At 43.1% G+C, this 27,376-nt stretch overlaps 1 protein-coding gene across 1 annotated transcript in view; it reads right to left on the bottom strand.

Annotated features, from left to right (window-relative positions):
- Positions 1-27,376, bottom strand: part of bean1 (brain expressed, associated with NEDD4, 1) — a 64,036-nt gene that overhangs the window by 13,328 nt on the left and 23,332 nt on the right. Inside the window, exons 3-4 of the mRNA XM_054750275.2 lie at positions 11,667-11,870; positions 11,367-11,508 (exon numbers count right to left, since the gene is read on the bottom strand). Coding sequence (XP_054606250.2) covers positions 11,367-11,508; positions 11,667-11,870 — 346 coding nt within the window. The remainder of the gene's footprint in view (positions 1-11,366; positions 11,509-11,666; positions 11,871-27,376) is intronic.

The following is a 27,376-nucleotide window of genomic DNA, read 5'->3' as shown; positions in this document are numbered from 1 at the left end:
TGGAGCAGGGAGCTCTGGGGGTCACACATAAATTATCTGGAACTCCTCACGATCTTTCTGGCCCTGAGGCGCTTCCTGCATTTTCTCTCCGGCCATCATGTACTGGTGAGAACAGACAACACCACGACTGTGGCTTATATAAACCGCCGGGGGGGCTGCGCTCCATGCGGTTACACATGCTGGCATGCAGACTGATCCTATGGTGCAGCAGGCATCTCCTCTCAATCAGAGCCACTCACGTCCCGGGTGTTCTGAATCGGGGGGCGGATCTGTTGTCCAGAGGGACACCCCTGTACGGGGATTGGAGCCTGCATCCAGCAGTGTTAAAACAGATTTGGATCCGGCTCGGCACAGCCGTAGTGGATCTTTTTGCCTCCAAGGAGAATGCTCAGTGTCCACTGTTCTTCTCCCTGCACGACCGAGACGCTCCACTCGGCGTGGACGCGCTGGCGCACGACTGGCCACGGGGACTGCTTTACGCTTTTCCCCCAGTTGCCCTTATACCACCCACCTTGCTGAGGGTACGAACCCAGCGCCACACTCTCATTCTGGTGGCCCCATACTGGCCGGCCATGCATTGGGTGGCGGACATTTTCCAGCTCCTGGAGGGCCAACCTTGGAAACTGCCGCTTTGCAGGGACCTGGTGTCCCAAGCGGGAGGCTCGATCTTCCACCCTCATCCAGAACGGCTGGCCCTGTGGGCCTGGCCCCTGAGGGGTGCGGGCTAGTGTCAGCAGAGCTGCCCCAGGCAGTCATTCGAACCATTCAGAATGCTAGGGCCCCCTCTACTAGGTCCCTATATGACTGTAGATGGAGGGTGTTTGAAGCCTGGTGTCAGGGCAGGGAGGTCTCACCCTTCCAATGCCCGGTGAACGTCATTCTGTCTTTCCTGCAAGACTTGTTGGATGGGAAGAAGGCTTTCTCCACCATTAAAGTGTACCTAGCAGCCATTTCCGCCCGACACTTGGGTTTTGGGAAGAAATTGGCAGGTCAACACCCCCTGGTGTGTAGCTTCATGAGGGGCGCGCGCAGGCTTCTCCCTGTGTCTCGACCCCTGGTGCCCTCATGGGATCTGTCCTTGGTGCTGTCGGCCCTCTCCGGGCCTCCATTTGAACCTATGGACGGCCTGGACCTTAAGATCCTGTCTCTTAAGGTGGTGCTACTCCTGGCTTTGGTATCTGCAAAGCGAGTTAGTGACTTACAGACTCTCTCTGTGCTCCCATCCTGCACCCAGTTTGCACCAGGTGACATGAGGGTGTCCTTGAAGCCCAACCCCGACTTTGTGCCTAAGGTAGTGGGCTCCTTTTCTCCTATTATCCTCACAGCTTTCTACCCACCGCCCTTCTCCTCTCCTGAGGAGGAGCGGTGGCACAAGCTGTGTCCGATTCGCGCGTTCAAGGAGTATGTGAATCGGACGGAGAACCTTCGCAGGGGGGACCAGCTTTTTGTGTCATGGGGTGGGCCTCGTAAGGGGAAACCCGTCACAAAGCAGCGGCTTTCCCACTGGATTGTGGAGGCTATTTCTATGGCTTACTCCTGTCAGGGCATTCAGGCTCCTGTTGGGCTCAGGGCCCATTCTACTAGGGGCCTGTCTGCTTCTTGGGCCCTTTTTCGGGGGCTGTCAATCCAGGAGATTTGTGCTGCAGCAAGATGGGCTTCTCCACTTGCATTTGCACGCTTCTATAAGCTTGATGTTTCGGTCCCTGCGATGACTCACACGATTCTGAGTGTGGGGTCTTTGGCGGGCCAAGACGTATCCCTGTAGGTTGGTGATCGCTGGATAAGCTGTCTGGCAATACGGGAGTCTCCATGTCCCATAGTGAGACATCGAAACGAATGTGAAGAAAGAGAACTTTAGGTTACTGTCGTAACCCCGGTTCTCTGAGTAACATGAGTGAGATGTCTCACCAGACAACCCTTCTTGCTGGGCGAAGCGAGAAGAGGTGTTTATCTTGAATAGTGCGTGCGTGGGGACGCTTGCTACTTATAGTAGCAGGGGACGCGTACGTCGGTCACTGGCCAATCGGGATTGGCGTATTGAGATAAGTGCTTCTGAGGAATCCGCGGAGGGGCGTATCCCATAGTGAGACATCTCACTCATGTTACTCAGAGAACCGGGGTTACGACAGTAACCTAAAGTTTTGCTCAGGCTTTGCTGCAGTCATGCTAACGGGACTCGTCTGGATTCCAGAAATACCGGTGCGGTTCTAGATGGATTTAAAGTTGTAGGTTATTATTTTGGATCAAACCTGTGTTATTTTAAAATGCGTGTAGGACACGGACATATGGCTCAGATCTTTTGCTGCAGCTGTAAATGCAATTTTCCATAATAATTAGGAGCATGAAAGTAAACAAATAACAGTTAATCACAAAACTACAGCAGCTACCTTGTTTTACATGTTGGAGTGACATATGCGAAACACAGTTCTTCACTGTCTGGAGGGGAGGATTTGGATTTTCTGCAATGATCAATAACAAAAGTCCCTAACAAAATGAAAAACTGAACCTAGTACATGTTTATAAAGATGGTAAAGTGTAGTAATTCAGCATTTCTTCCATTTTAATGCGGAGTCTGGCCAATACCTTTAAGAAATAACAAGTACTATACCATTCTCAGTGCACCTCACCATTAAAGTTGTTTGTAAGAAGCTATGAGATCAAAGGAAACAAAATTGTTTTTTTGCGACAATAACAATCTGTTTGTGAATACAATGTTGGTTTCAGTGCTTTGAGTCTGATGCACACAAGCTTGTAGGAAGGGAGGACCTCTGGCAAGTGTTCATGTAACAGTTGTGATGCTCCACAGAGCTGAACACCAGACCGCTACATCTGACAGCATATGGTCTGTGTGTGTGTGTGTGTATGTGTGTGTGTGTGTGTGTGCTCTTGACTACTGTGAGGTGAACCTTCACGTTGGGAAACAGAAACCTATAGATAAAGCAGTGTATGGGCGCAGGATCACATTTATCACTTGAAAGATAATTTTATCGTGCTTATTAGAACATTATAGCTTTTTGAGAAATTGTATTGTAGTTTTATTCACATATGCATTCTTTTTACACGTTTTAGTTATTTCACACCATTATCTAATGAGATTTGTGACAAATATATTTAATATTTAGTCTTAGACCATGTACAGGCATAAAACTGAATATCCTCCTATGCTAAACTAGGAATAAACTTGGGTCCAACCTTCAGCAAAAACAATCTAGTGCACGGGTAGGGAACCCTGGTCCTGGAGAGCCACTGTCCAGCACATTTTAGAGGTTGCCCTGCCTTAAAACACCTGATTTTAATCAGCAGGTGTTTAAAAAGCTTCTGCAGAGCCTGATGAGCAGTTGAACAGGTGATTCAACTTTGTTGAAGCAGGGCGACCTCCAAAATGTGCTGGATAGTGGCTCTCCAGGACCAGGAATCCCTACCCCTGATCTAGTGTATTGTGAAGCACATTCATAGTATGCCAAGCCTGTAGATGGCAGTAGTCCCCACGTCTTTGCCGAAAAACACTCCTTAGACATGGAATAACTAGTCCTTAACATCGTCCTCTGGCTGTGGCCTTCTCCACAGGTCATAAGATGTCAGAGCATTTTTGTTACAGGCACAGATGTTACAAAACCTAAAATCCCAGTCTTTTATGTCTGTAAGCAAATGCTGACCGGGGCAGGGTTAGGGGTGGCTACTTGGGCTCAAGCACTGGATATTTTCTAAAACACCCAAACCTAAATTTCACGTATGAAAGGTAAAATAAATCACTTAGGTGTATTGCAGTACCAAAGCCCACCAGAGAGGGTGCTACTGCACAGTCTGCATACAGCCTGCTGGAGTTTCCCCCAAAGAAGTGCTTCAGCAGCCTGCATGCTATGCCTGAGAGTCGGGCTTGGGTAGACTTTTCTGAAAATATGTATTTTAAAATTAAAGTAGTTAATTTTAGACAAAGAGTTAAAGAGCAAGTCACTCCCTACCAGATTCTTACTCAACTCCTACTCCCTGTTTGAAAAATGCAACAAATGCAGTTGCCTAGCAGGCAAAGAGGGTGGAGCTGCAAACAAATACACACACACACACACACACACAGGCTCACAACGACATTGTTACATCATATGGTACCAGCTAACGTTCTAGGGTACCTCTTAGCCAGTAACGATGGCAGATTTAAATTCAAACGCAGAGCAGAGTTTTTACCTGACAACAGCACAACACTGACAGTTTTAGGCAGAAAATTAAAATTTTAACTAAAATGCACTAAAGTGCAAAACTATTGACTACACGCGTCTGCAGCACGATTAGACACACATGTACATCAAATCAATCAAATCAAATCAAAGACACTTTATTAATCCCTGAGGGAAATTAGTGTTTCATTATACACAATTCAGAGATCAGACATACATGGGCAAGACACAAGACAAGAATTGGTGACTGTGGTCATTTGCAACCCTGAGTCGCGCTGCCCTCCCACCAGGAGGGCTGGGATCCTGTTTCCCCCAGCGAGAGCGGCCATCTGCGGCGCTCAGCCACTGCAGCCACAGGTGGGTGGGAGATCTTTGGAGAAGCGCAGAGCACATTGACTCCTGCAGGTTGATGACCTTGCCAGGCTGAAGTCCACCAATTCGAAGGCGGGGGGGGGGGAGATGGTGGTTAGTGGTGGTGTCGGGTTTTCACACCATCTGTCTGCATTCCTTCGTGGGGGTTTGTAGCCGCTCAAGGCTGCTAGGGCATCAGATTCGGATAACAAGACTTTGTTTGGGTCAGGATGAGATAATTGTCCTCTCTGCCTTCAGTCTTTAAACTGATTGTTCCAGTCCTTCAGTGAAGCCAATTTGGGTTTTTAAACTTGTCCATACCGTCCGGTGACCCTCTCCGAGATGACATCCATTTTGCGCACTAATACCGGTATCGCAGCTAGAACATTGTCCAGCTTACAATTCACCTCGAGTAACGTCCCAGCCTGTGAGGTCTCCACACGGACGGTGCTTTCTGTGGGTGCGGGTCGCCCTCCAATCGCTCCCGTCTTCCCAAATTTCCAGAAAACCAGATATCCTCCCACTCCAATCAGGAGAAATCCAGTGATCATCAGGCCGAATATCCACACGTCTTTGACATCCTCAATGGACAGCTGGCAGAGGCATATGATCTTCCATTCCCTCCAGGAATCCAGCATATACCCCGCCGGGTGTGTCCCCTGTGGGCATGTGGGAGCCCCCTGCTCCGTTCTCATAGTTGAAAAAAATCTTATCGATCGTGTTGAATGACCAATTTATCAAATCCATTGTTAAAAATAGGGGTTTTCAGAAGAAATGCAGAGAAGCGCTCTGTGGGCAGACAGGACAAAGAGCCTTGGGAAAAAAAGATAAGGGAGCAAAAAGAGAAGCGTCTGTTCTCTGCGACTGCCAGGAGGAGATATAGTTTATCAGGAAAAAAAAGTTGATTTGGGGGTGACTTGCTCTTTAAGGTAGACAACACTGAATGTAAATTTTGTCAGATAATTGTTTGGTTGTTTGAGAACTGCTAATAATAAAGTTTTTTTTTTAAGTAGCACAGCTACCAGCATCCCAGCATGCATTGAGGTCGATGACACAATGCTCCCTGTCCCAATTTGGCAAATATCTGAGCATTTGTGTACCACGCACTTAAAGCCTAACTGCACACTTTCCTCCAAGTACACATCACAGAAGACCGTAGGGTGCAGTGCAGGCACTGGGCCTGAAACATGAATGTTGGAAAGGTAAAAGTACCGCTAAACAACAAAGGCTCCACCTGTGAAGATTCAGGTTTGTATCTCTTATTTAAAGATATCGGCCAGAGGCAAAATTCCTTTGAATGGCATGTGTAGAGAAGTATTAAAACCTCAGATTTTGGATTTTCGCGGCTGGAATTTTAAAGAAAATCTGATGTTTTTTACTGGCGCGGGAAAAACAGAAACTAACTTCCGGTCTAAGCCCTGGGGCAGCTGATGACGTTTCACAAGGCGCTCTGCTAAAACAGCTATAGTAAACAATGCCCGACTCCGGTGTTTATGCGTTATAGCAGAGAACAATGTGTCATTGGCTGCGCAGTGGAGCAGTGGTTAGAGCTGTTGCCTTGCAGCAAGAAGGTCCTGGGTTCGCTTCCCTGTGCATGCGTGGGTTCTCTCCGGGTACTCCGGCTTCCTCCCACAGTCCAAAAACATGACTGTTAGGTAGATTGGTCTGTCTAAATTGTCCTTAGGTGTGTGTGTGTGTGTGTGTGTGTGTGTGTGTGCGTGCATGATTGTCTGTCCTGTGAGTCCCTGTGTTGCCCTGCGATGAACTGGCTCTCTGTCCAGGGTGTATCCCGCCTGATTGCCTGTTGACCGCTGGAGAAGGGCACCAGCCCCCCCCCCCCCCCGCGACGACATGCGGGTTCAGAAAATGGATGGATGGAACAATGTGTCATCAATCAGATGTAGCTTCTGAAGCCTCTGCTAGTCGGTCACATTTGGGTTTTTTTCTCTGGGATACGGCAACAAGAACGGATATTGGATTACCGGAGACATTCAACCGAACTCTGTGCCCTGCAGCTGGATATCAGAACTGGAGGTGCCGACATGCTTTGGACCATTTCGCTCAGAAAACCCGTGGCCTGATGGGGACACCGGGGAGGATTTTGTTCGTCTTCGGAAACAAAATCGGTACAGTTTGTTAAAGTTTGTTAATTATTTCATGTCTGTGCTCCACCGATAGCTTTCAGTTAAGTTCTCAGCTGATTACCCCATCGATATTGTCCCAATATAATTCAGTAATCTACAGATGAGTAAAATAACATGTTGCCAGCTTTACCACTGTGTGTATTTATTGATATAACATCGGAAAATATTTAACCGATTGCTTACCAGAATAAATCTTCCTGATGCTTACTCGCCCGCTCGGAGATGACACGGAGGTTCTACCGGTCCTATAGGAGGAGCTATTGTTGAAAAATGGGGATCATCTTTTAAATTGTGTGTGTGTGTCTCGTAGCTTTCACAAATTACTTGTTCTTTACCGGAGCTAACACGGTTAGCGCTGCGGCAGTCATGCTAACGAGACTCGCCTGCTGGAGTCCAGAAGTACCGGTGCGGCTCTAAATGGATTTATAGATGTAGTTTATTATTTTAGATCAAACCTATGTTAGTTAAAAATACATGTAGGACACGGACATATGGCTCAGACCTTTAGCTGCAGCTGTAAACACAATTTTCTGTTTAAATTAGAAACACGATAGTAAACAAAATACAGTGATTTACCATGCTAGCAACAGCAGCTACCTAGTATGACGTGTGTGAGTGACGTATGTAAAACACAGTTCTTCGCTGCCTAGAGAATTTTGATTTTCTGTAATGATTTACGACTAAATTCCTTAACAAAATGAAAAACTGAACCCAGTTCATATTTATATAGACGGTAAAGTGTAGTTATACTGTATTTCTACAATTTTAATGCTGAGTCTGGCCACTACCTTTAAAAGCGTCAGTAAAGTTGTGCTAAAAAGAAAGTCAATGATATCAACAATCCTTAAGGAAACATCTGCATCCTAAATATGACTTTTCAAAAATCTGTAATTTAAAAGGTATTTTCAACTTGGTGTGCGGGGAAGGATCTGCTGTGATGTTGACCATAGTTATAGTAGTATGTAGTTGGCTGCAGAACGTCTATAAAGGTTCTGTTTTTAATGTACCGTTTGAAGAATGTGACATTATTATTCCTGTCATAAGCTAAAGCTAGTTTAAAGTACTTCCCATAATAAACACACATTAAGAATTGACACTAGTGCAACAGAGAAAACTAAACAAACTTTTGTCTTCAACCTCGTAGTTCAGGTATGTAGGTGAATGCTAAAAATATGGAAGACCATCATCACAACTGTGTTTAGAGTGTTTGTTCTGGCTCACATTGTGGACCCTGGAGGAAGAGGGCCCACGCGGTGTGTAGGCTCGGACTGAGAAGAAAAAAAAAGAACCAACAATTGTTTTATTCTACAACTGTGGGTGCAAATCTTTGGTTTTAACTTCACAATTCTGCCTTTATGCTCTGCTTCAAATAGTCACCAGTGCAAAAGTTTGCTTTTCTACACAATTATGCAGTCGTGTAGCAAGAGGACAGGAAGTGTGTGTGCACGTGTACACACACACACACACACACACACACACACACACACACACACACGCGCGCACACACAAACCTGCTCAGCTTCTCCCTGAGAGGAAGCAGAAGCTTTCACTCCCCATAGGTGAGCTGGTGTGTGTGTGTGTGTGTGTGTGTGTGTGTGTGTGTGTGTGTGTGTGTGTGTGTGTGTTTTGGAAGCATTAATGTTCACAGTCTCAGTAGGTAAGCTGTTGATCTGAGTTCTCAGAGTTTTCCTCCACCATCTGTGGCCCGTGCAGTCGAGCACCAACAGAAATGTTCGAACACCCTGCAGGAGCGTCACATGACGGCAGCCTACCTGCTTCACAGTGCAGACAACCTGCCAGAATCATGGTAAACTAAATGTGTGATTTCTATATGTGTATGAGTAGAAGTGTGTGTTCCTGTGTTTGTGTTGGCTGCTTTCCCATCATCCAGGCCAAAAAATGTGGCTCTCACACAGTCAGTCCAGAATAACCTGGTCCCCTGCCAGATTGCTGACGTATTTTGCGAGCTTCCCTTTTTGTTGCTTTTCTATCCTTTTTCATGATTCTAACTGTCTCACTCGTAATTTTATTTATTTTTTTTACAAAAATTTTCATGAGCTTGATTAATGAGAAATGCCACTATACATTAAAAAAAAGCATGTGATGATATCTCAAAGAGCATCATTTCCCTACTACCAAACCCTGGTGCGAGCCGGTGCATCTCCTCACAGATGATGCATTTATCTTTGCTGTGAGGTAACCTCAAGAACACAACATTTCCCAGTTCACAACCTCAGCACGGACACTTTGCCTTAAATTTGGTGTGATAAATGTATGGCCAAAAGGCATTAAGAAACATGCAATGCTGCAGAATCAGCACAAATCAGATCCATATGGAGCGTTTCTAACACTGCTGAGTCTGCTGAAAGCTTAGAGTGCATAAGCTGTGTGTAAAACGGTGACTTCAAACTTACATTGGTGGGATTCACATTATGGACTCTATCAGGCCTCAGATGGATGTTAAGGCTAAAAAATATATACTTTTTGAGGGCGTTTAGAAAAGGGAGGGCATCCCATGCATTCAGCAGGGTGTGGATATGTGTGAATTATTAAAGTTGTCAATTAGTCCAGCTGACATTTAGATCAAAAATACCATCACACTGGCTCTTGGTAAGCTCTTTCTTTCTCTGTCCCTCTTCCTTCACATATAAAGTGTGCACAAACACTCTTTCAAATGGCACTAAAGGTGGCATTGAGTTCTAAAAATGGAAATTACAACAAATAATGGGTCAGACCAAGTGCACTAAGAACAGTGGGGAGCACAGGATGAATGGTCTGATGCATTTTATGTTTGACATTTGACATAATTGGCAAAAGGAAGCCAATCTCCTTTTATTTACCAAAAGGTTTGAGTATTCAATTATTCCTTTGGGGCATTTTAAATCAGGTTTTACCACAAATGACTACTGTAAAGGATAGGTAAGACAACTAGCATTGAGTTCTTTTGCCACTGGGCAAAAATTAATTGCACCCCTTTAAAAGTGTGGAGCACTCATTTAATCAATATATTTGCAGTGTTCTCTAGTAGGAATGAATGCCTTGTAAGTCATACTCAGGGGGGAACGGGCCCCGTGCAACATTTTAAAGGAACTAGAAGTAAGTGAGCCACATCAGAATTGAACTAACATCAAAATTTGGAATCTTATTTCCTGATATTTGGACAACTTGCATCGAATTGGCAACAAAAACACAACTTTACCACTGACTGCTTTCTCTGTGCATGGTCGTCCAAAAACAATATTACACTATATTAAATAGACACTGGTGGAGCACTAGGACCAAGCAGGAAGCAACCGCTTGTGTTGAAGCCTGATTCCCATTAGAACCGTCCATAAGCTCATCTATTGGCTCTGCTGATACTTGCTAACGTGTGATTGGCCATTCCTGCCACATGTGTACTTGACAGTTCTGCATTCCTTACATTGCATAAAAGAGCCTCTAGGCCAGTGGTCATCATTGGCGGACCCTCTTTGTGGCCCTCGAACCCCGCGCGCACCTTCCTGGTACGACGGGTGAACGGGAGGTGCGCTGTCACATAGAGGGCTGGTGTAATGAACAGCCAGCAGCAACATGAGAGCAGCTAAGTGCTAAGGGCATTGTGTTTTTTGTGCATTATAGCGATCCAAACGGTTGCACGGCAGCACCTCCCCCCGTCCAACATTCATACAACAGCCTAATGTAGGAGATAGATGTAGGAGACTATTTTCTTGTTCGGCATGCATGGAAAACTTAGTAACTGATTGTAATCAGAATTAAAATTTAAAAATATATTTATTTTTAGTGTTCCACCTTTAAATTTGGTATTTTTGTCAGGCGAAATTACTGAAGGAGTTGTAGATGGTTTAACTAAATTCTGATCCACAGTAAAATGCATTAAATTATATAATAGGATTTTCCACAACTCTTCCAAATTCACCTCATGGAGTGAAGACATCTAGGGTCATGCTCTCTCCAGCAGCACTCTCCCCGTCATCACATAATCCCTCATGACCATAGGTAAGGGTTGGAACATGGACCAGTATATAAAGAGCAACACCTGTCATTATTACTAATAAAGCCAGCATCCTTCAATCCAAAAGTAATTTAGCACCTTTATTCCACATCATAGACCTAGTTTACATTTGTTTTTGAAGTAATGAAGGTTTGCAGTAATGTCTGCATTTTTTTAAATCATTTTCTCCTGCTCATGATGTACAGTGGGTACGGAAAGTATTTCAGACCCCTGTCAGTTTTTTCACTCTTTGTTATATTGCAGCCATTTGCTAAAATCAATTAAATTCATTATTTTCCTCATTGATGTACACACAACACCCAATATTGACAGAAAACACAGATTTTTAGAAATTAATGCAGATTCATTAAAAAAAGGACAAACTGAAATATCAAAAGCATTCCGACTCTCTGCTGGGACACTCACATATTTACCTCCAGTGCATTTCTTCTGTTCATCCTAGAGATGATCCTACACCTTCATTGGAGTCCAGCTGTGTTTGATTATACTGATTGGACTTGATTAGGAAAGCCACACACCTGTCTACATAAGACCTTACAGCTCACAATGCATGTTGGAGTAAATGAAAATCATGAGGTCAAAGGACCTCCCATGTGCTATTTCAGTTAGTCTTTTTAAATAAATCTATAAAATGTCCATATCATCAAATGAACGTGAGGCAATCATTCGTGTAGCTGCAGCACTTACCGCGGTGGTGAGTCAGGATACAGGTTGTTCATTGGAGGCAGATTCTCTCTGAACGGATCAAAATCAGTACCAGGAGGAAAGTCCTCTATGCAGCTAGACCTCAGTTCACCTGCAGAACCTCCATAGGAAAAACCATCTGGTCCTGAAGACACAAAACTGCATGTTATTCTGACTCTGAATAATTTCACAATAGGTGAATATGACAGTAAATCCAGTTAATCGTTTGTTTTCAGAATTCTCCTATGTGAACGTGGCTACGTCAGACCTGTTGGAACATCAACAGAAATGTCAGAAACTGACCATAGCTGGCTCGAAAGTGTGGGTTTCTGAGTCGACTGTCTTTGCGCAGGCTGCCGATGATGATAGTGATGCAGGAGAGGAAAAGGACAAGACCTATAACAATCCCAGCAACCACCAGCGGAGACACCAGGAGAGATGCCTCCCCACCAGTATCCCTCTCACCCCGACAGTCTGGGTACTCCCCATGGCTCTGGTTGGAGCTCACTGCAGGCAGGACGACAGAAGGAGAAGGTCAGACTCAAGAATATGCAGTTGTGTCCGCAGAGTGATTTAATAGGTTTAGACTGAAGGACGGACAAAGAAGATGCACACAGAGATGGAAATCTTTCATGTTAAGCCATGCACACACACGTAGCTGGGTTTTTGTAAAACCAAAAATCCTCCCCCACTCCTTTGGGGAAAAAACTTGGGTCCACACCACCTCGTTTTCAGAAAAAGGTCCAGTGCATTGTGCAGCATATTCATGGGCATGCCAAGCCTGTAGGTGGCAGTAGTTCCTCAAATCATCAACGTATTTGCCAGAAACGGCTCTCATCATCCGTCGCATGCGGTCTTCGACTTACAGCATTGTTTTGAGCTCGTAAAAACAAGAAGGTGAGTGTAAACACAGGTCACACGTGATGTTGGAGCGTTTGTGTCATGGGCAGTGACTGTATGGAACCTAAAACTCTATTTATTTACACTCACAAGCAAATGCTGACAGTGGAGAATTTCTACTAAGGACGTTTTTGAAATAATCGTGTTTTGGTGCCGTAAATTTAGTGTGGATGATGGGCCAAACCATAGAAACATGGCTTCACTTTGTGGGATACCCGGTTCCATGTGTGCATGGCCTTAAGGAGATGCAGGCTGTTGAGAATCATGGTGACTTTTGAGCTAAAGAACATTAGAATGAAACAGACTAGTTTTTATCTTTTCTGAGAAACCACTCAGAAAAATAGTGCGTAAAACTGTATTTATTTCACACTTTTCAAGACAACGGCCTCAATGCGCTAAACAGAAACACCATATCAGTTCAAAAGGCAGCAGTAGCTCAACAGGTTAAGCAGGTTGTCCAGTAATTGGAAGGTTGCAGGTTCGATCCCGGCTCCGGACAGAGAATTCTGCTGTTGTGTCCTTGGGCAAAACACTTAACCCACCTTGCCTGCTGGTGGTGGTCTGAGGGACCGGTGGCGCCTGTGCTCGACAGCCTCGCCTCTGTCCGTGCTACCCAGGGCAGCTGTGGCTACATCGCAGCTCATCAGATGGTGATGGTAAATGGCTTCATCAAATACAGACCATTTACCATCCCCATCAGTGTGTGAATGTGTGTGTGAATGGATGAATGATACACTGTAGTGTAAAGCGCTTTGGAGTCCTTACTCTGAGAGGCGCTATACAAGTGCGGGTCATTTATCATTTATCATATCAATTCAAAAGTTATTTTAAGTTTTTAGATGATTTTTGAAAATCTAAACCAAGTTGGCAATTTGTGTCTGCTGTCAACAAAAACTGAAAATGACCATCCAAGACAAACCCAAAGTTGAAGTTTACCCCAAGGTTCCTGGTGGAGGTCATGGCATAAACCGCTAGAGGAGGAATAGTTTTCAGCATACAATGTTTGTGCTTTCTGGAGCACAAACAAGGATTTCAGAAAGCAAAGATTTCTAAATGACACTTATTCAGAAGTGATGGCTGAAGGCGTAGGAGTTCATCCTGTAACCGATGGCTGGCTGGTGGTGGTCGGAGGGACCGGCAGCCTCACTAAAGCACAGCTCATCACCATCAGAGCGTGAATGACAGGCTGTAGTGTAAAGAGCGTTGGAGTCCTCTGATTCAGAAAAGCACAAATCAAGTATAAGTCTTTTATCATTCATATTTTTTGGATTATCACTAGAAACCCAGCTGTGCTTTCAGTCACAGGACACATTTAGTAAATTAGAGACGCTAAAATGTTTTTATTTATTTTTTCCCTGCTTAAATTCAAACTGTTCTACATAGTTCCACAGATTAAAGTGTATTTTCTTCCTGGCTTAGTCTGAACTTGGGAATAAAATGTTTTTGGAACTTTACACTCAATACAGATGTGCAGAAATCTTTTGATGCATAAAAATATCTTTTCAAAGAAAGTAGATTGAAAAAATTGCCGACTCTGTAGAACATACATTTGGTTAAACTGAATCAATATTCAATCAGTATTTTCCCGTTTGCATTTTGTTAAGCTCTTTTTTTCCCCCATGAAGATGTTACTGCAGGAGCCATTAAAATCTGTAGCAAAACTCCTATTTCCTGCTGTTAAAGATGTCTGACAGAACAGAAACATTATTATAACATCATTTTCTTGTGTTGTGTAACTGCAGTCTTGTCATGCAGACATTGTTCTCTCTCTTTTTGCTTTCCCTCCCTCCTTCCTCCTATAGCTCGCTCTCCCTGAAGACTTATTCCATTTCAGTGTGTGACAGATAATTAGAGCTAGAGCCTGCACACACAGTCATCATTATCATTAGATTACAGAACAATCCTGTTCCTTTCCATTTCTGTTTAGTGTCTCATCTGTCTGTTTGCTCTGCCTGTCCACCCTCTGTCTGCCTTTCTGGCAAAACCCCTTATCTGTCTGACTGCCAGTCGCTTTAAATCAGCAGCTGAATGGCTGCATTAAGGCTCAACGAATAGGACTACTACACACTATAGTCCTCTGAATAATGTCCTTCCTTCACGCTGCAAATCTAAAATGTTTAATGCAAAAACAAACTTTTATTTTAAAGGTATGGTCTGAGTGCATTAATAAACTTGTACACATTAATCAGTCATGTTTTTGCATTACACATTCACAGTCTTAAAATGAATAAGAAAATTACTTTGATTGGTTTTCTCTGTTTTACATCAATAAAAGGGTTTATCCTTTTTTTATGATTATCTACGATGTAGCCACATCTGCCCTGGGTAGCACTGACAGACGCAAGGCCTGCTGAACACTGGCACCACCAGTCCCTCTGAACTCCACAGCAGGCAAGGCGGGTTAAATGTCTTACCCAAGGACACAACAGCAGCGTTCTCTGGTCGGAGCTGGGATTGAATCTGCAACTTCTGATTACTGGACAACCCGCTCTACCTCCTGAGCTACTGCTGTCCCAGTGCAATGAGTTGCTTCTCATTTTTTAAACATGTGGAAAGACACATCTGGTGGTTGTGGAAAAGATGTTTGAGAAGGGTCAGATCATTGGCATGCATCAAGCAGAGAAAACATCTAAGGAGATTGCAGAAATGACTAAAACTGGGTTAAGAACTGTCCAACGCATTATTAAAACTGGTCTGATGAGTCCAGATGTTACAGAGTGATGGTGCATCAGGGTAAGAAGAGAGGCAGATGAAGTGATGCACCCATCATACCTAGTGCCTACTGTACAAGCCTGTGGGGGCAGTGTTATGATCTGGGGTTGCTGCAGTTGGTCAGGTCTAGGTTCAGCAACAGGATGTGCTCCAAGAATGAGGTCAGCTGACTACCTGAATATATTGAATGACCAGGTTATTACATCTTCCGTGATGACACAGGCACATTCCAAGATGACAACTCCAGGATTCATTGGGTGAAAGAGTGGTTCAGGGAGCATGTGACATTATTTTCACACATGGATTGGCCACCACAGAGTCTAGACCTTAACCCCATTGAGAATCTTGGGGCTGTGCTGGAGAAGACTTTGTGCAGCGGTCAGACTCTACCATCATCTGTACAAGATCTTGGTGAAACATTAATGCAACACTGGATGGAAATAAATCCGGTGACATTGCAGAAGCTTATCGAACCATTGCCACAGCAAATGTATGTAATGAAAGCTAAAGGCAGTCCACCTAAATATTGTGTGACCTTTCTTTTGGCCAGGCAGTGTGTACAGTATATGTATATTTTTTTTTTCATTAAACGTACAGCAAATCATCCAGTTCTTTTTTTTCTCCATGTCTGATCTGAATTTAAGGCAAGAAAAACAATAAAAATCTCTAAATGTTTTACCGTTTTCCTTTGACTTTCTGTGCTCCTGTCTTTTGGTCTCCTTCTTCCCTAGATGGCATTTGTTGTAATCGTGTTGTCTATAATAATTTGGTTTCACACAGATTCCCCAGAAGAGTGAAGCGTTCTCTCACCCAATTGATTCCCACCAGACAGCTTTACTCTCCTCATAACATCTCGTCTCTCACACTTCCTCTTCCCTAACAAGATTTTCTCTTCATTTCACCTCTCATCTCTTCCTCATTAAACTCTATTTTCATCCATTATCCCCAGAGAGAGCTAACATGGAAGTTGATAATTGTATGCATTCATATTCCTATAAACTTCTCCCTCTTTGTTTGCAGTATGAAATATACACAAACATACACGCAGCAGGAAGTGTTTCCAATGAAATGCTGTTATTCTAGGAAGCATTTAACAAAGTAATCATGATTAAAATAGTAGAGTTATGAATTTTTGCATAGTTGTGATTTTTAATAATTTCTCAAAAGCCAAGAGAGACCAGGATTTTTATTTTCTAATATTATTTCAATTAAATTAGAAGAAAAATGGTTTAGGTGGTTGAGTTGCCAGCTAATTCTTCATAAAAACAAACCTCTTGATTTTATAACCTCAAGCTTTTTACTCCAAATGTTTCAATGTCAAGATTTTTTTCTTTCAAGTTTTATGATCTCATATGACATGTCCATTTGTTTTTCTCTGTCATGAATGCCTAATCCAAAAACATGATTCACAGGTCACTTGTTCACCGTAATAAAAAGTAATGACATTTAGACATCATTATTATTCAAGTCACTTAGGTATATAAAGATATGTTTGCTTATTTATTATAAACATATCTCTGTATGCTGAAGAGATAACCATAAAAAAATTCAACAGACTCAGGTAAACTTGTTGAAAGCAAACAAGAAACTATGTTTTCTTTAGAACCGTAGATGTGAATACGTGGACACGCCATTGGGCACTGGACAGCGTATCAGATTAGCCCCATATAGGGATGGATCTCTACACTCTCCAAACCCAACTGGAGTCAACACAGCGTGAACAACTATTCCCATTTTTTGTGCAGCCTACAGTTCCAACAATCAGCGTACTATTGAAAACCGGTCATTTGGTATTACTACTGACTTTTTTAGCCTACCTGTTGGGATTTTATATTTACCGTGGTGGAGGGGTTTGAGTGTCTCAATGATCCTAGGAGCTAAATTGTCTGAGGCTTTCTGTCTCTGGTAGGGTCACCCATGGCAAACAGGTCCTAGGTGAGGAATCAGACAAAGAGGAGCCCGAAGACCTTTTATGATGAATTATATAAATGGAAACCATGTTCCCTCGCCCGGACGTGGGTCACTGGGGCACTCCTCTGGAGCCAGGCCTGGCGGTGGGGCACGTTGGCGAGCGCCTGGTGGCTGGGCTTTCACCCATGAAGCCCGGCCGGGCACAGCCTGAAGAGGAAACATGGGTTCCCCTTCCCATGGGCTCACCACTCGTGGGAGGGGCCAAAGCGGTCGGGTGCAGTGTGTGATGGGTGGTAGTCGAGGGCGGGGACCTTGGCGGTCTGATCCTCGGCTACATGGAATGTCACCTCTCTGGTGGGGAAGGAGCCTGAGTTGGTGTATGAGGTTGAGAGGTTCCGACTAGATATAGTCGGACTCACCTCAATACATGGCTCTGGCTCTGGAACCAGTTTCTTTGAGAGGGGTTGGACTTTCTACCACTCTGAAGTTGCTCCCACTGAGAGGCGCCAAGCAGGGGTGGGCATACTAGTTGCCCCATCTTGGTGCCTGTACGTTGGGGTTTACCCCAGTGAATGAGAGGATAGCCTCCCTCCGCCTACATGTGGGGGGATGGGTTCTGACTGTGGTCTGTGCTTATGCACCAAACTACAGTTCAGACTACCCACCCTTTTTGGAGACCTTGGAGGGGGTGCTGGAAAGCGCTCCTTCCTGTGACTCCCTCGTTCTGTTGGGGGACTTTAACGTTCACGTGGGCAACGACAGTGAGACCTGGAGAGGTGTGGTTGGGAGGAACGCTCCCCCTGATCTGAATTTGAGTGGTGTTTTGTTATTGGACTTCTGTGCCAGTCAAGGATTGTCCATAATGAACACCATGTTCAGACATAAAGGTGTCCATGTGTGCTCTTGGCACCAGGATACCTTAGGTCGCAGCTCGATGATCGACTTTGTTGTTGTTTCATCTGACCTGCAGCCGCATGTCTTGTACACTCGGGTGAAGAGAGGGGCAGAGCTGTCAACCGACCACTACCTGGTGGTGAGTTGGCTCAGATGGTGGCGGAGGATGCCAGTCAAACCAGGCAGGCCCAAACATATTGCGAGGGTCTGCTGGGAATGTCTGGCAGAGTCTCCTGTCAGAAGGAGCTTCAATTCCCACCTCCAACAGAAAAGCAGTGCACTACCAACACTATCTATAGTGGGGATGGTGTGTTGCTGGCCTCTACTCAGGACGTTGTGGATTTGTGGGCAGAATACTTCGAAGACCTCCTCAATCCCGCCAACACATCTTCCAGTGAGGAAACAGAGTCTGGGGACTTTGGGTTGGCCTCTCAAATCTCTGGTGCTGAGGTCACTGAGGTGGTTAAAAAGCTCCTCTGTGGCAAGGCTCCAGGGGTGGATGAGATCCGCCTGGAGTTCTTTAAGGCTCTGGATGTTATGGGGCTGTGTTGGCTGACACGGCTCTGCAATATCGAGTGGACATCGGGGGCAGTCCCACTGGACTGGCAGACTGGGGTGGTGGTCCCCTTATTTAAAAAGGGGGACCGCAGAGTGTGTTCCAACTACAGAGGATCACACTCCTGAGCCTTCCTGGTAAGGTCTATTCAGGGGTTCTGGAAAGGAGGGTCCTTTGGATTGTTGAACCTCAGATTCAGGAGGAGCAATGTGGTTTTCATCCTGGCCGTGGAACACTGGACCAGCTCTGTACCCTTAGGGGGATCCTGGAGGGTGCGTATATCTCACCACTAAATCAGTTTAGTCACCATAAAAGTTAAATGAGGCTGAGATCCGGTTATTTTTTAAATTTCATTTTTAAATAAAAGAGCACAAAATATGTTTGTTTCAATTGAAATTGTGCCCTCATCTAATTAATGCATGATTGGACAAATTCATTGTTTCTTTCATAATTACTGCGAACAGAGATATTTCCTCTGCCCTCATTTGTGTGTTTTTTAAATCTCACTTAGAGGGAGGTTAAGACTGTGAAGAGCACAGAAAAAGGATTACTTCCCATCTGTAAAAACTCCTTACTCTTTAAAAACCCTTTCATGCTGAACAAAGTCCTGTTACCTCATATCTCACAAACATTGACATTTTTGTATTATTATAGACATTGAATAGTCTGTGAAAGGTCAGATAAAGGGTTTGTAAATTTTAATAATGGACACTCTAGACAGACAAAAGGCATCTGGCCCGCTAAGCATTTTTATGTGACCCGCGAGATAAATATCAAAAATATATTAAAACTGACCCGCTGGCCATTTTACGGCAAAGACTACAACTCCCATGATGCTTTGCGGCGTTAGCATGGCACTGAAGTGCCCCCTCCTTTGTGTTTTTTCCAGCGTCTGCTGCCAGTGTCGGTACAGGATCTGCTCGGGTGCAGGATCGGCTCGGGGTCCTTCGACTGCTGATGACATCACATTACTGCAAATCTACTCGGCTTTCACACATACATTTTGGAAAGACATCAGCAGTTTTGTTAATACATTCTTGTTGGTTAACACCTAAATGTTTTCTTTATAATTGTAATTTGTTAATAAAACACCATATTATCTTTGTTTTGTAAAGAATGAGAAACTGCATAAAACCAGCATCAGACTGACAAAAAATAGAACAGTTCTTATATGTGAAGCCATATCTGTTTGTATTAATGTGGAGTTCGTCTGTATATTTCCTTAGTTGTTATCTAAATACATTATTTGACTCAAAATATTGCTTGGTGTCTTTCAATAAAGTTCTTATATTTTATTTTGCCCCATTTCATCAACATCAAGAGCTTTTGAGGGTCACCGTTTATCATTTGCTTATATTTTACATTTCCTTTAGAAATTCAAACATATTTTCTCCAAAAAGTGTTGAGTTTTGGGCTACAGGACTACAACCGCTAAGACTACGACCGCAAATTTGTTCTGACCAATCAAAGTCATAACGTGATAACGTAACTTCCGTAAGCTTCATGTTCAGCCAATCAATTACTTTGACGTCATCGGCAGTCGAAGGACCCCGAGCCGATCCAGTACCGACACCGGTGTCTGCATCTCTGCTGTCTCGGACAAACTAAACACTCCTCTCACTCAGTGCCAAGTTTACTCAGCTATTTGCCGACGTTGAAGCCCTGAAAGGGAGATTTTAACTGCTCAGTAATGTGTTCACGACTAAAAGAGAACTTTCAGACAGAGCTGTTATAACTCCAGAGAGCAGCGACACGATCAAATCAGCATGACTCTGGACACAACAAACGTGGTCAAGCTGCTCAGACATGTTCAGCAGCATAAACCTATGTGAGCACCTGTTGTCATCTAATGTTGTCATTATCATGATGAAGATGAACAAAACAACAGGAGTCTCCTCCTCAGCTCAGATCAACCCCATGATGCAGGTATCTGGCTTGAACAGGTGAGCATCACAGTAAATGAGTGGAGCAAACTGAGCTTTAAATATGTTGGTTTTATGCTCTTTTTCTGCTCCAAAACATGAAAGTTTTGCATTTTCATTTAAGATAAAATTATATTTTTATTTTGTTGTTGGCCCGTGAGAAAAGATTTAACCTACAGTAAACAGGAAGTGGAAAGGCTGCAGATAGATGAATAGAATAGAAAATCCCTTTATTGTTCCTCAGTGGGGAAAGTTAGATGTCACAGCAGCGATGACACTTATTACAGGAGAAAAAAATGAGAATAAAAAATAAGAAAAATGAATAAACAACAAGACAACATAAATCCTGAATAGATTTTAAAAATGCTGAATATACCACAAGTAATGAATACCACTGATACGTTTTATTTAAAACTGACTTGCTCGTGTGGAATTTGGTTATTCCACATTCAGTGTTAATGCAGAAATATGTTTGTTTCCAAATTAAAAAGGTTCTAAATAGCATATATGTTGATAAAGGAAATGTGCAAATTTGCCGTCATTTAAAAAAAAAAATTAAGTTTGGCCTGCGACTTTGTCCCAGATTTTCATTTTGGCCCAGTGTGAATTCGAGTTTGACACCCCTGCTCTAGAGCTCCTGCAACTGTAAATTTGACACTTTCTGCAGAAGAAGGTCTAAAGTAGCTGAGAAAATATGCAGATTTACCCAATGAAACTTGTTTGGACAGCATTAAAAGAGCACAGCACACTTCTTACTTAGTAAAAAAACAGATCTGAACCTTTTATCGTCAGAGGGCAAGTTTTCTCTGAGGTGTGTTAGGTTACTCTCTAAAGGAAAAGACATGTCAGCCCACTTACAGTGTTTTTACTGCTTTTTCCCATCAAAGGGGGTGGTCTTCTTTTTCCTACTCCAGAGATAACTGAACATGATGCTTTAATGGCCGATGTTCTCTGTCTTTCAACACCAAAACCCCAACTTGGCATTTGTCCGATACAACCGGAAGGATCATAGACATAAAGGGAAAATGGGAATGAGTCACAGGGGTGTTTGTGTCAGGAAAAAAAAATAGTATATGTCTTCTGTTGTCTTCCAGTCTTCGTGCTGGAAGGTTAAAGCTTTTCAGAGTGCTATAAAACAAGAAATGATGTCTGCCATTTGATGCAACAGCCACAGCTACACTTCCCACAGTCAAATGTTGGATGTGTCAAAAATCATTTTGTAATCAAGGCTCATCATTAGTCATCGTTTTACACCGGAGATGTGAGTTATCGACTCTTTGTACATTTTGTTAATTTGATCCAGTTAGAAAAACAAAAGGCAATCATGAATGTTTCATTAGAACTACCTGAAAAACACTCAAATCTCCAGAAAACATCTCATAAACTACAGTTTTCAGGCTTCTTTTGAAAGGTTTCAAAAAGATCAAGTATTCAATTGGCTCCCTAAACACAAAACCTGTTTTTTTTTTACTTAGTCCTTCATCAGTCAACAAACCTAACTGGCTAAGTTAGGCCTGATTAATCACATACCAATAAAGTATTGATACACCAAAATATCATATTTCATGATATGGTGATGAATCAATACTTAAAAGCGATGTATGAATTTGTTAGATTTTACATGCAAACAATTACTGCACTAATTTTGTGTGGTGCAAATCAAACTGAATGTTGGTCAGCAGTTTTTACTGACCAATCTTGCGATGCATATTTAAAATTCACAGACATCATATGTGAAGCCCATAGCCCATAACAAAAGATTAGAAAACATTTTTGGCCCCATTGACTTGCATTCATTTTTTCGTTCTTCCATGAACCCATGGTCAGAATCAGAAGGGTTTTGATGCCATATGTGCGAGAAATCCCAACATTAGGAAATTGCTGCAGTACTTGGTGCAAAAAGAAAGACATGTAAATACAGGAAGTAAGACTATAAACATGATAAAATAATAATAAAGTGACAATAATTAGAGAAATGACTACTATAAGTGTAAGTGTAAGTACTGATCAGAGGAAAGCAGTTCAGGTACAAACACAACACAGGCTCATTTGCCTCAAACCAAGTGAACGGAGCGGCCAGCCCTAGAATTGTCCTTCATGAGTTCAACAACAGAAGGGAAGAAACTGTTCTTGTGGTGAGAGGTTCTGGTCCGAACTGATCTGAACCCCCTGTCCGATTGGGAGCGAGTCAAAAAGACTGTGTCCAGGGTCACATGGGTCAGTGGTTATCTGACCTGCATGCCTCAATGTCCTGGAGGTGTACAGGTCCTGTGTGGAGGGAAGTTTGCAGCCAATGACCTTCTCAGCAGAGCGTACAACACACTGCAGCCTCTTCTTGACCCTGGTCGTGGCTCCAGCATACCACACAGTAATTGAAGAGGTGAGGATGGACTCCATGACTGCAGTGTAGAACTGCCTTATCGACTGTGCTGACAGGTTGAATTTCTTCAACTGCTTCAGGAAGTACATCCTCTGCTGGGCCTTTTTTATGGCAGAGGTGGTGGTCTTGGGTGATGGTGGTGCCTAGGAAGTGACATGAGTCCACCATCACGATGGGAGTGTCGGACAGGCTTATGGGGGAGTAGGGCTGTGTGCTTCCTAAATTCCACAACAACCTCCGCTGTCTTCTGGGTGTTCTTCTGGGACAGCAGCAGCTCAGGAGGTAGAGCGGGCTGTCCAGTAATCAGAAGGTTGCATGTTTGATCCTGGCTTCAACCAGAGAATGCTGCTGTTGTATCCTTGGGCAAGACACTTAACCCGCCTTGCCTGCTGGTGGTGGTCGGAGGGACCGGTGACACCAGTTCTTGACAGTCTCGCCTCTGTCAGTGCGCCCCAGGGCAGCTGTGGCTACATTGTAGCTCATCTCCACCTGCGTGTGAATGTGTGTGTGAATGACTGATTGTGTTGGGAAGCGCCTTGGGGGGTTGTAGAACCCTAAGAAGGCGCTTTATAAATACAGGCCATTTAGGTCATACTTGATAAGATAGTCTGGAAGTAGATGGGCGTGACTGAGGCATCCCTATTGTTCCATTCACTTATTTTATTTATTAATTTTTTTGTTAACGGGCCCCATAAACCAACCGGAAGGAGAGGAGACTTGGTCTTTGGTAGCATTACCCAAAAAGTTTAAGAACCATTTGAAGGACACTGAATGTCTTAAACACAAAACATTGAGAATCATTGATTCTTACAAAAAGCACGCACGCACGCACACACACACACACACACACACACACACACACACACACACACACACACACACACACACACACACACACACACACACACACACACACACACACACACACACACACTGGCATTGTTTGAGACAGTTATAAGTTAGTCCATAAATTCTAATGCTTAAAATTAATCTTTATATTAATTTTTTTATGCTGCCGCAACTGAATGCACAATCTGAATGCGAACAACAAATTGAAGTATTAACCGACATCTGCCATAGTGTTGGAATTTTTCCGGAAACCTGAACCTCTAAGCACCTCGTCGTATGTCTAAAATCTTGGTTATCCAGTCATAAAAACCATCAGTAATCTGAGCACAACAGTGCACTCATTCATGAAACAGACACCAGCACTCACTCGCTTTTCTAAAAATGAAATTGTGAATTGAAATGAGGGAGAATGTGGGTCACGAAACATCACTGCGAGTGTGAATATGGGTCAGAATACATCATACTTCCCCCTTAATCTCCCTCTCCCTCCCAAGTGGGATGGTTGGCAGAAAGACAGATTATCACACCCTGCTGGCCCATATTCCTGCCTCCCCCCTGTTTAATCATATTTGATTTGTTCATCTTCTAAGGCCCATTTTTGTTGTTACGATCACTATCTTGGATTGTTCCTCTCACTGAAACACCAATCAGACCTACTTTTAACGACACTAATGCTTACAAATGAAGAGAATAAAATGTGTGAGGAATTTTTTGGGGTAGTTATCTAACTAATAAATGGTGTGTGCAAAGGTTTAAAGCAGCCACAGTTTCTTGCATGCTATTGACCCTAATATCCTTGTTTTAAAATCGTGGATCATATCTTAAGCCCTTCTTTGAATGGCGGCTGTTTGACTTTTACATATTTTGCTGCTTTGAATCACTTTTCTGTTTGTTAAAATGAATGGATAGATTTACAAACATATTCCCTCCATCATGAAGCCTTTTCAGTGATGTTTGTTCTTCAGGTATTTTAAGTTTGGTAAGAAAATCTTAGAGAATTGTCCAAAGAACAGGTGCTGGAGGAACTCCTGCGATCTGGTTGTGTCAGAGTGCAGAGAGCAAAACATCAACGATGCAGAAAAATGTGCACCTCCGCAACAATGACCCACCTAAGGCCCTGTCCACACATAGCCGGGGATCTGCCAAAACGTAGATATTTTTCTACGTTTTGGCCTGTCATCCACACACAAACGGAGTTTTTTCACACGAAAATGGATCTTTTTCAAAACTCCGGCCAAAGTGAAGATCTGCGTTTTCTCCGTTTTGGGTGTCTGCGTGTGGACAGACAAAACCGGAGTTTTAAGGTCCGCAACGTCACTTTCCGCGACAAAAAAAAATGCTGACATCACGTGTGCGACCTGTGTTTACACTAGCCGACAGCATGGATGCCCTCAGAGCTGCGCTCGCTTTATCAATTGTCCAAGCGCTTTTTGCTTTTTTTGTTTTTGCAAGCGGAATTACTGCTCCTTGCGGAAGACCACAGACGAAGGACGAGGTTAATAACGGGGGAAGTACTGCCGCCTACAGGTCTGGCATGTCCTTAACGTATTTATCCGGGTACGTGTGGACAGAATTTTTTTTTAAACGAGGTGGTGTGGATGCAAGTTTTTGGAGGGGCGGATATTCATTTAAAAAAAACCCGGCTACGTGTGGATTAGGCCTAAGTCTCTTTAACCAAATGGGCACTATATATTTCTGTGATTGATAATTAAGAACCCGACACTGTGATTCTGGCAGGTGACTTTAATAAAAATCTGAATCAGTAATGAATAAATCAAGGCTGCAGGAAATAAGCCGTCATGTTTGGTCGGTACACAACTGCAGTACAGGTTTGTGCAGGCTCAACAGGTTAATTTTGTCACACAAAATACAAAACTATCTACTGTTTTCCTTTTTCTTTATAATTTGATCTGTGGATGTTTGGGACAGCATTACATGTTTGGCCAATTTAAGCCACTAACATTTGAAGATGCTCAGGATATTCAGGCAAAAACTTTTAGCACTGGTATAGTTTATACTTAAAATTTTTGCGGAAAGTTTTGTGCTGTTAGAAGTGAATGTTGACACTGTCAACAGCTTTACATACTAAGCAAAACATTGTTATTTTAAGGGATACTTAGCAACTTTTTCATATTTTTTAAATATATTCTTGAGCCAGTATGTGCTAAAATGACCCTTTACGGGGTTAATTATAGGCCAGCCTGTGGAATATTCCACTTGCGAATTCAGACTGGCGGTCCACTCTATTGGGACTTAAAAAAACCTGACATACCTGGCGCTGCAGTCTGGTTCCAGCACATTTCCTGATCATGAACACAGCTGATTTGTTTAATTTAGTGAGAAACCACTCCTGTAGACACTAAGAAAGGCTGGGGAGACATTTCAGCTGTTTGACTAAGGTGACAAACACACACAGCGAAGGGATGGGTTTTGCTTTTGGATCTGCAAGTGGATACTAGGGGGTGCTAAAAGCAAGCCAAAAACTGCCTACTTCCCCTTTAAGTGTCTTAATCAGCATTCAAACCACATTCAGTCAGTTCAATTTGCTCAATGCTGCGAAAAAGCATTAGCCCGCTCCCAATTTCCTTCTGATTTTGCTTTTTCATAAATTTTTGTCACACAGAAATATTTCACATCAGCAAATATTTTACATAATTATGATTTATATTTAGATTAAATCATGTTAAGAAAAAATAAAGCTCCACTTTTCAAAAAAGTTTTTTTTTATTTAGACAAAAATCTTGCAAACAACAACATCACTGCTGTAGGCTGAATTGACTCTCTAAAGCTGTAAAATTGATCTGACATTATAAATAAAAACAAAAGTACCAGAGGGGTATGAGGTGTGCCTAACAGGGGCAATGTTAGTGAACCAACACACATCATGCTTTAAATGTAACCTGGGGAGACTTTGAACATGTCTTTGAAATATATTAGGTTTTACAGTTTAACTATAAAACAGGTCTGCAAATATCAGGTATTTTTCCACACGTGTGTTTGATTTACCTTTGTTTATTTAGTTTGCTAATTCATAAAACTGTGGAGGAAGTGCTCTTCCTTTGCTCTCGTTGCAAAGACCCATTCAGAGCAGGAGAAATGAGAGTAAGTAGTCACATAAATAAACATAAATTATAACATCAGATCAAAGAAACTCATTTCAGATGGATGGAAGACTGATCTCTTCCTGTCTGACCTTTATCACACTCTGTCTCTATCGTTTCTTCATCCTTCAGTCAGTGAATCACTGTTTGGCCTTTTAAAGTCTCCCATCCTGTTTCTTAGAAGCGCCATGAAGAGGGGAGAACGATGGGTGAGAATAGGGCGATGGAGGGGCAGCAGAGGACATGATGACATAAACGAGGAAAGGGAGGAAGAGGTGGTGTTTAATCATGTTAGAACAGCTCCTGCACCCCTCTGGACACACACACACACACACACACACACACACACACACACACACACACACACACACACACACACACCATAAATCTATGAGGCTGCATGTATATGTGTTTTGAACTATAGGGAACTGTTGAAAGGTGTAGAAAAAAACAATCCCCTTCAGTATTCTTTCAATATTTAGTTTTAGTGTTTTAGTGTGTTCTTAGTATTCCTCAGGTTTTATCTGCTTTTGATTGGGATTTTGTATCTTCTGTTTTAGTTGCTTGGATTGGTTGTGTTTTGGTTTAGCCTGTGCAACACTTTGGGCAGCTCCCATGCCGTGTTTTAAATGTGCTATATAGATAAACTATGGTATGGTATTTGAGGAAAAAAAGCATTTGAATCTGTAATCCATCAGGTTCATATCAGCTAAACTACATTGGATGTAATGCCCTATCATCCATGACTGAATGTTGCAACACCCACTTAAGGTTGAAGTGTTTTAATA

This window comes from Nothobranchius furzeri, chromosome 12, assembly GCF_043380555.1.
Source record: "Nothobranchius furzeri strain GRZ-AD chromosome 12, NfurGRZ-RIMD1, whole genome shotgun sequence".
Taxonomy (NCBI): Eukaryota; Metazoa; Chordata; class Actinopteri; order Cyprinodontiformes; family Nothobranchiidae; genus Nothobranchius; species Nothobranchius furzeri.
This window is presented reverse-complemented; position numbering and strand designations above follow the sequence as displayed.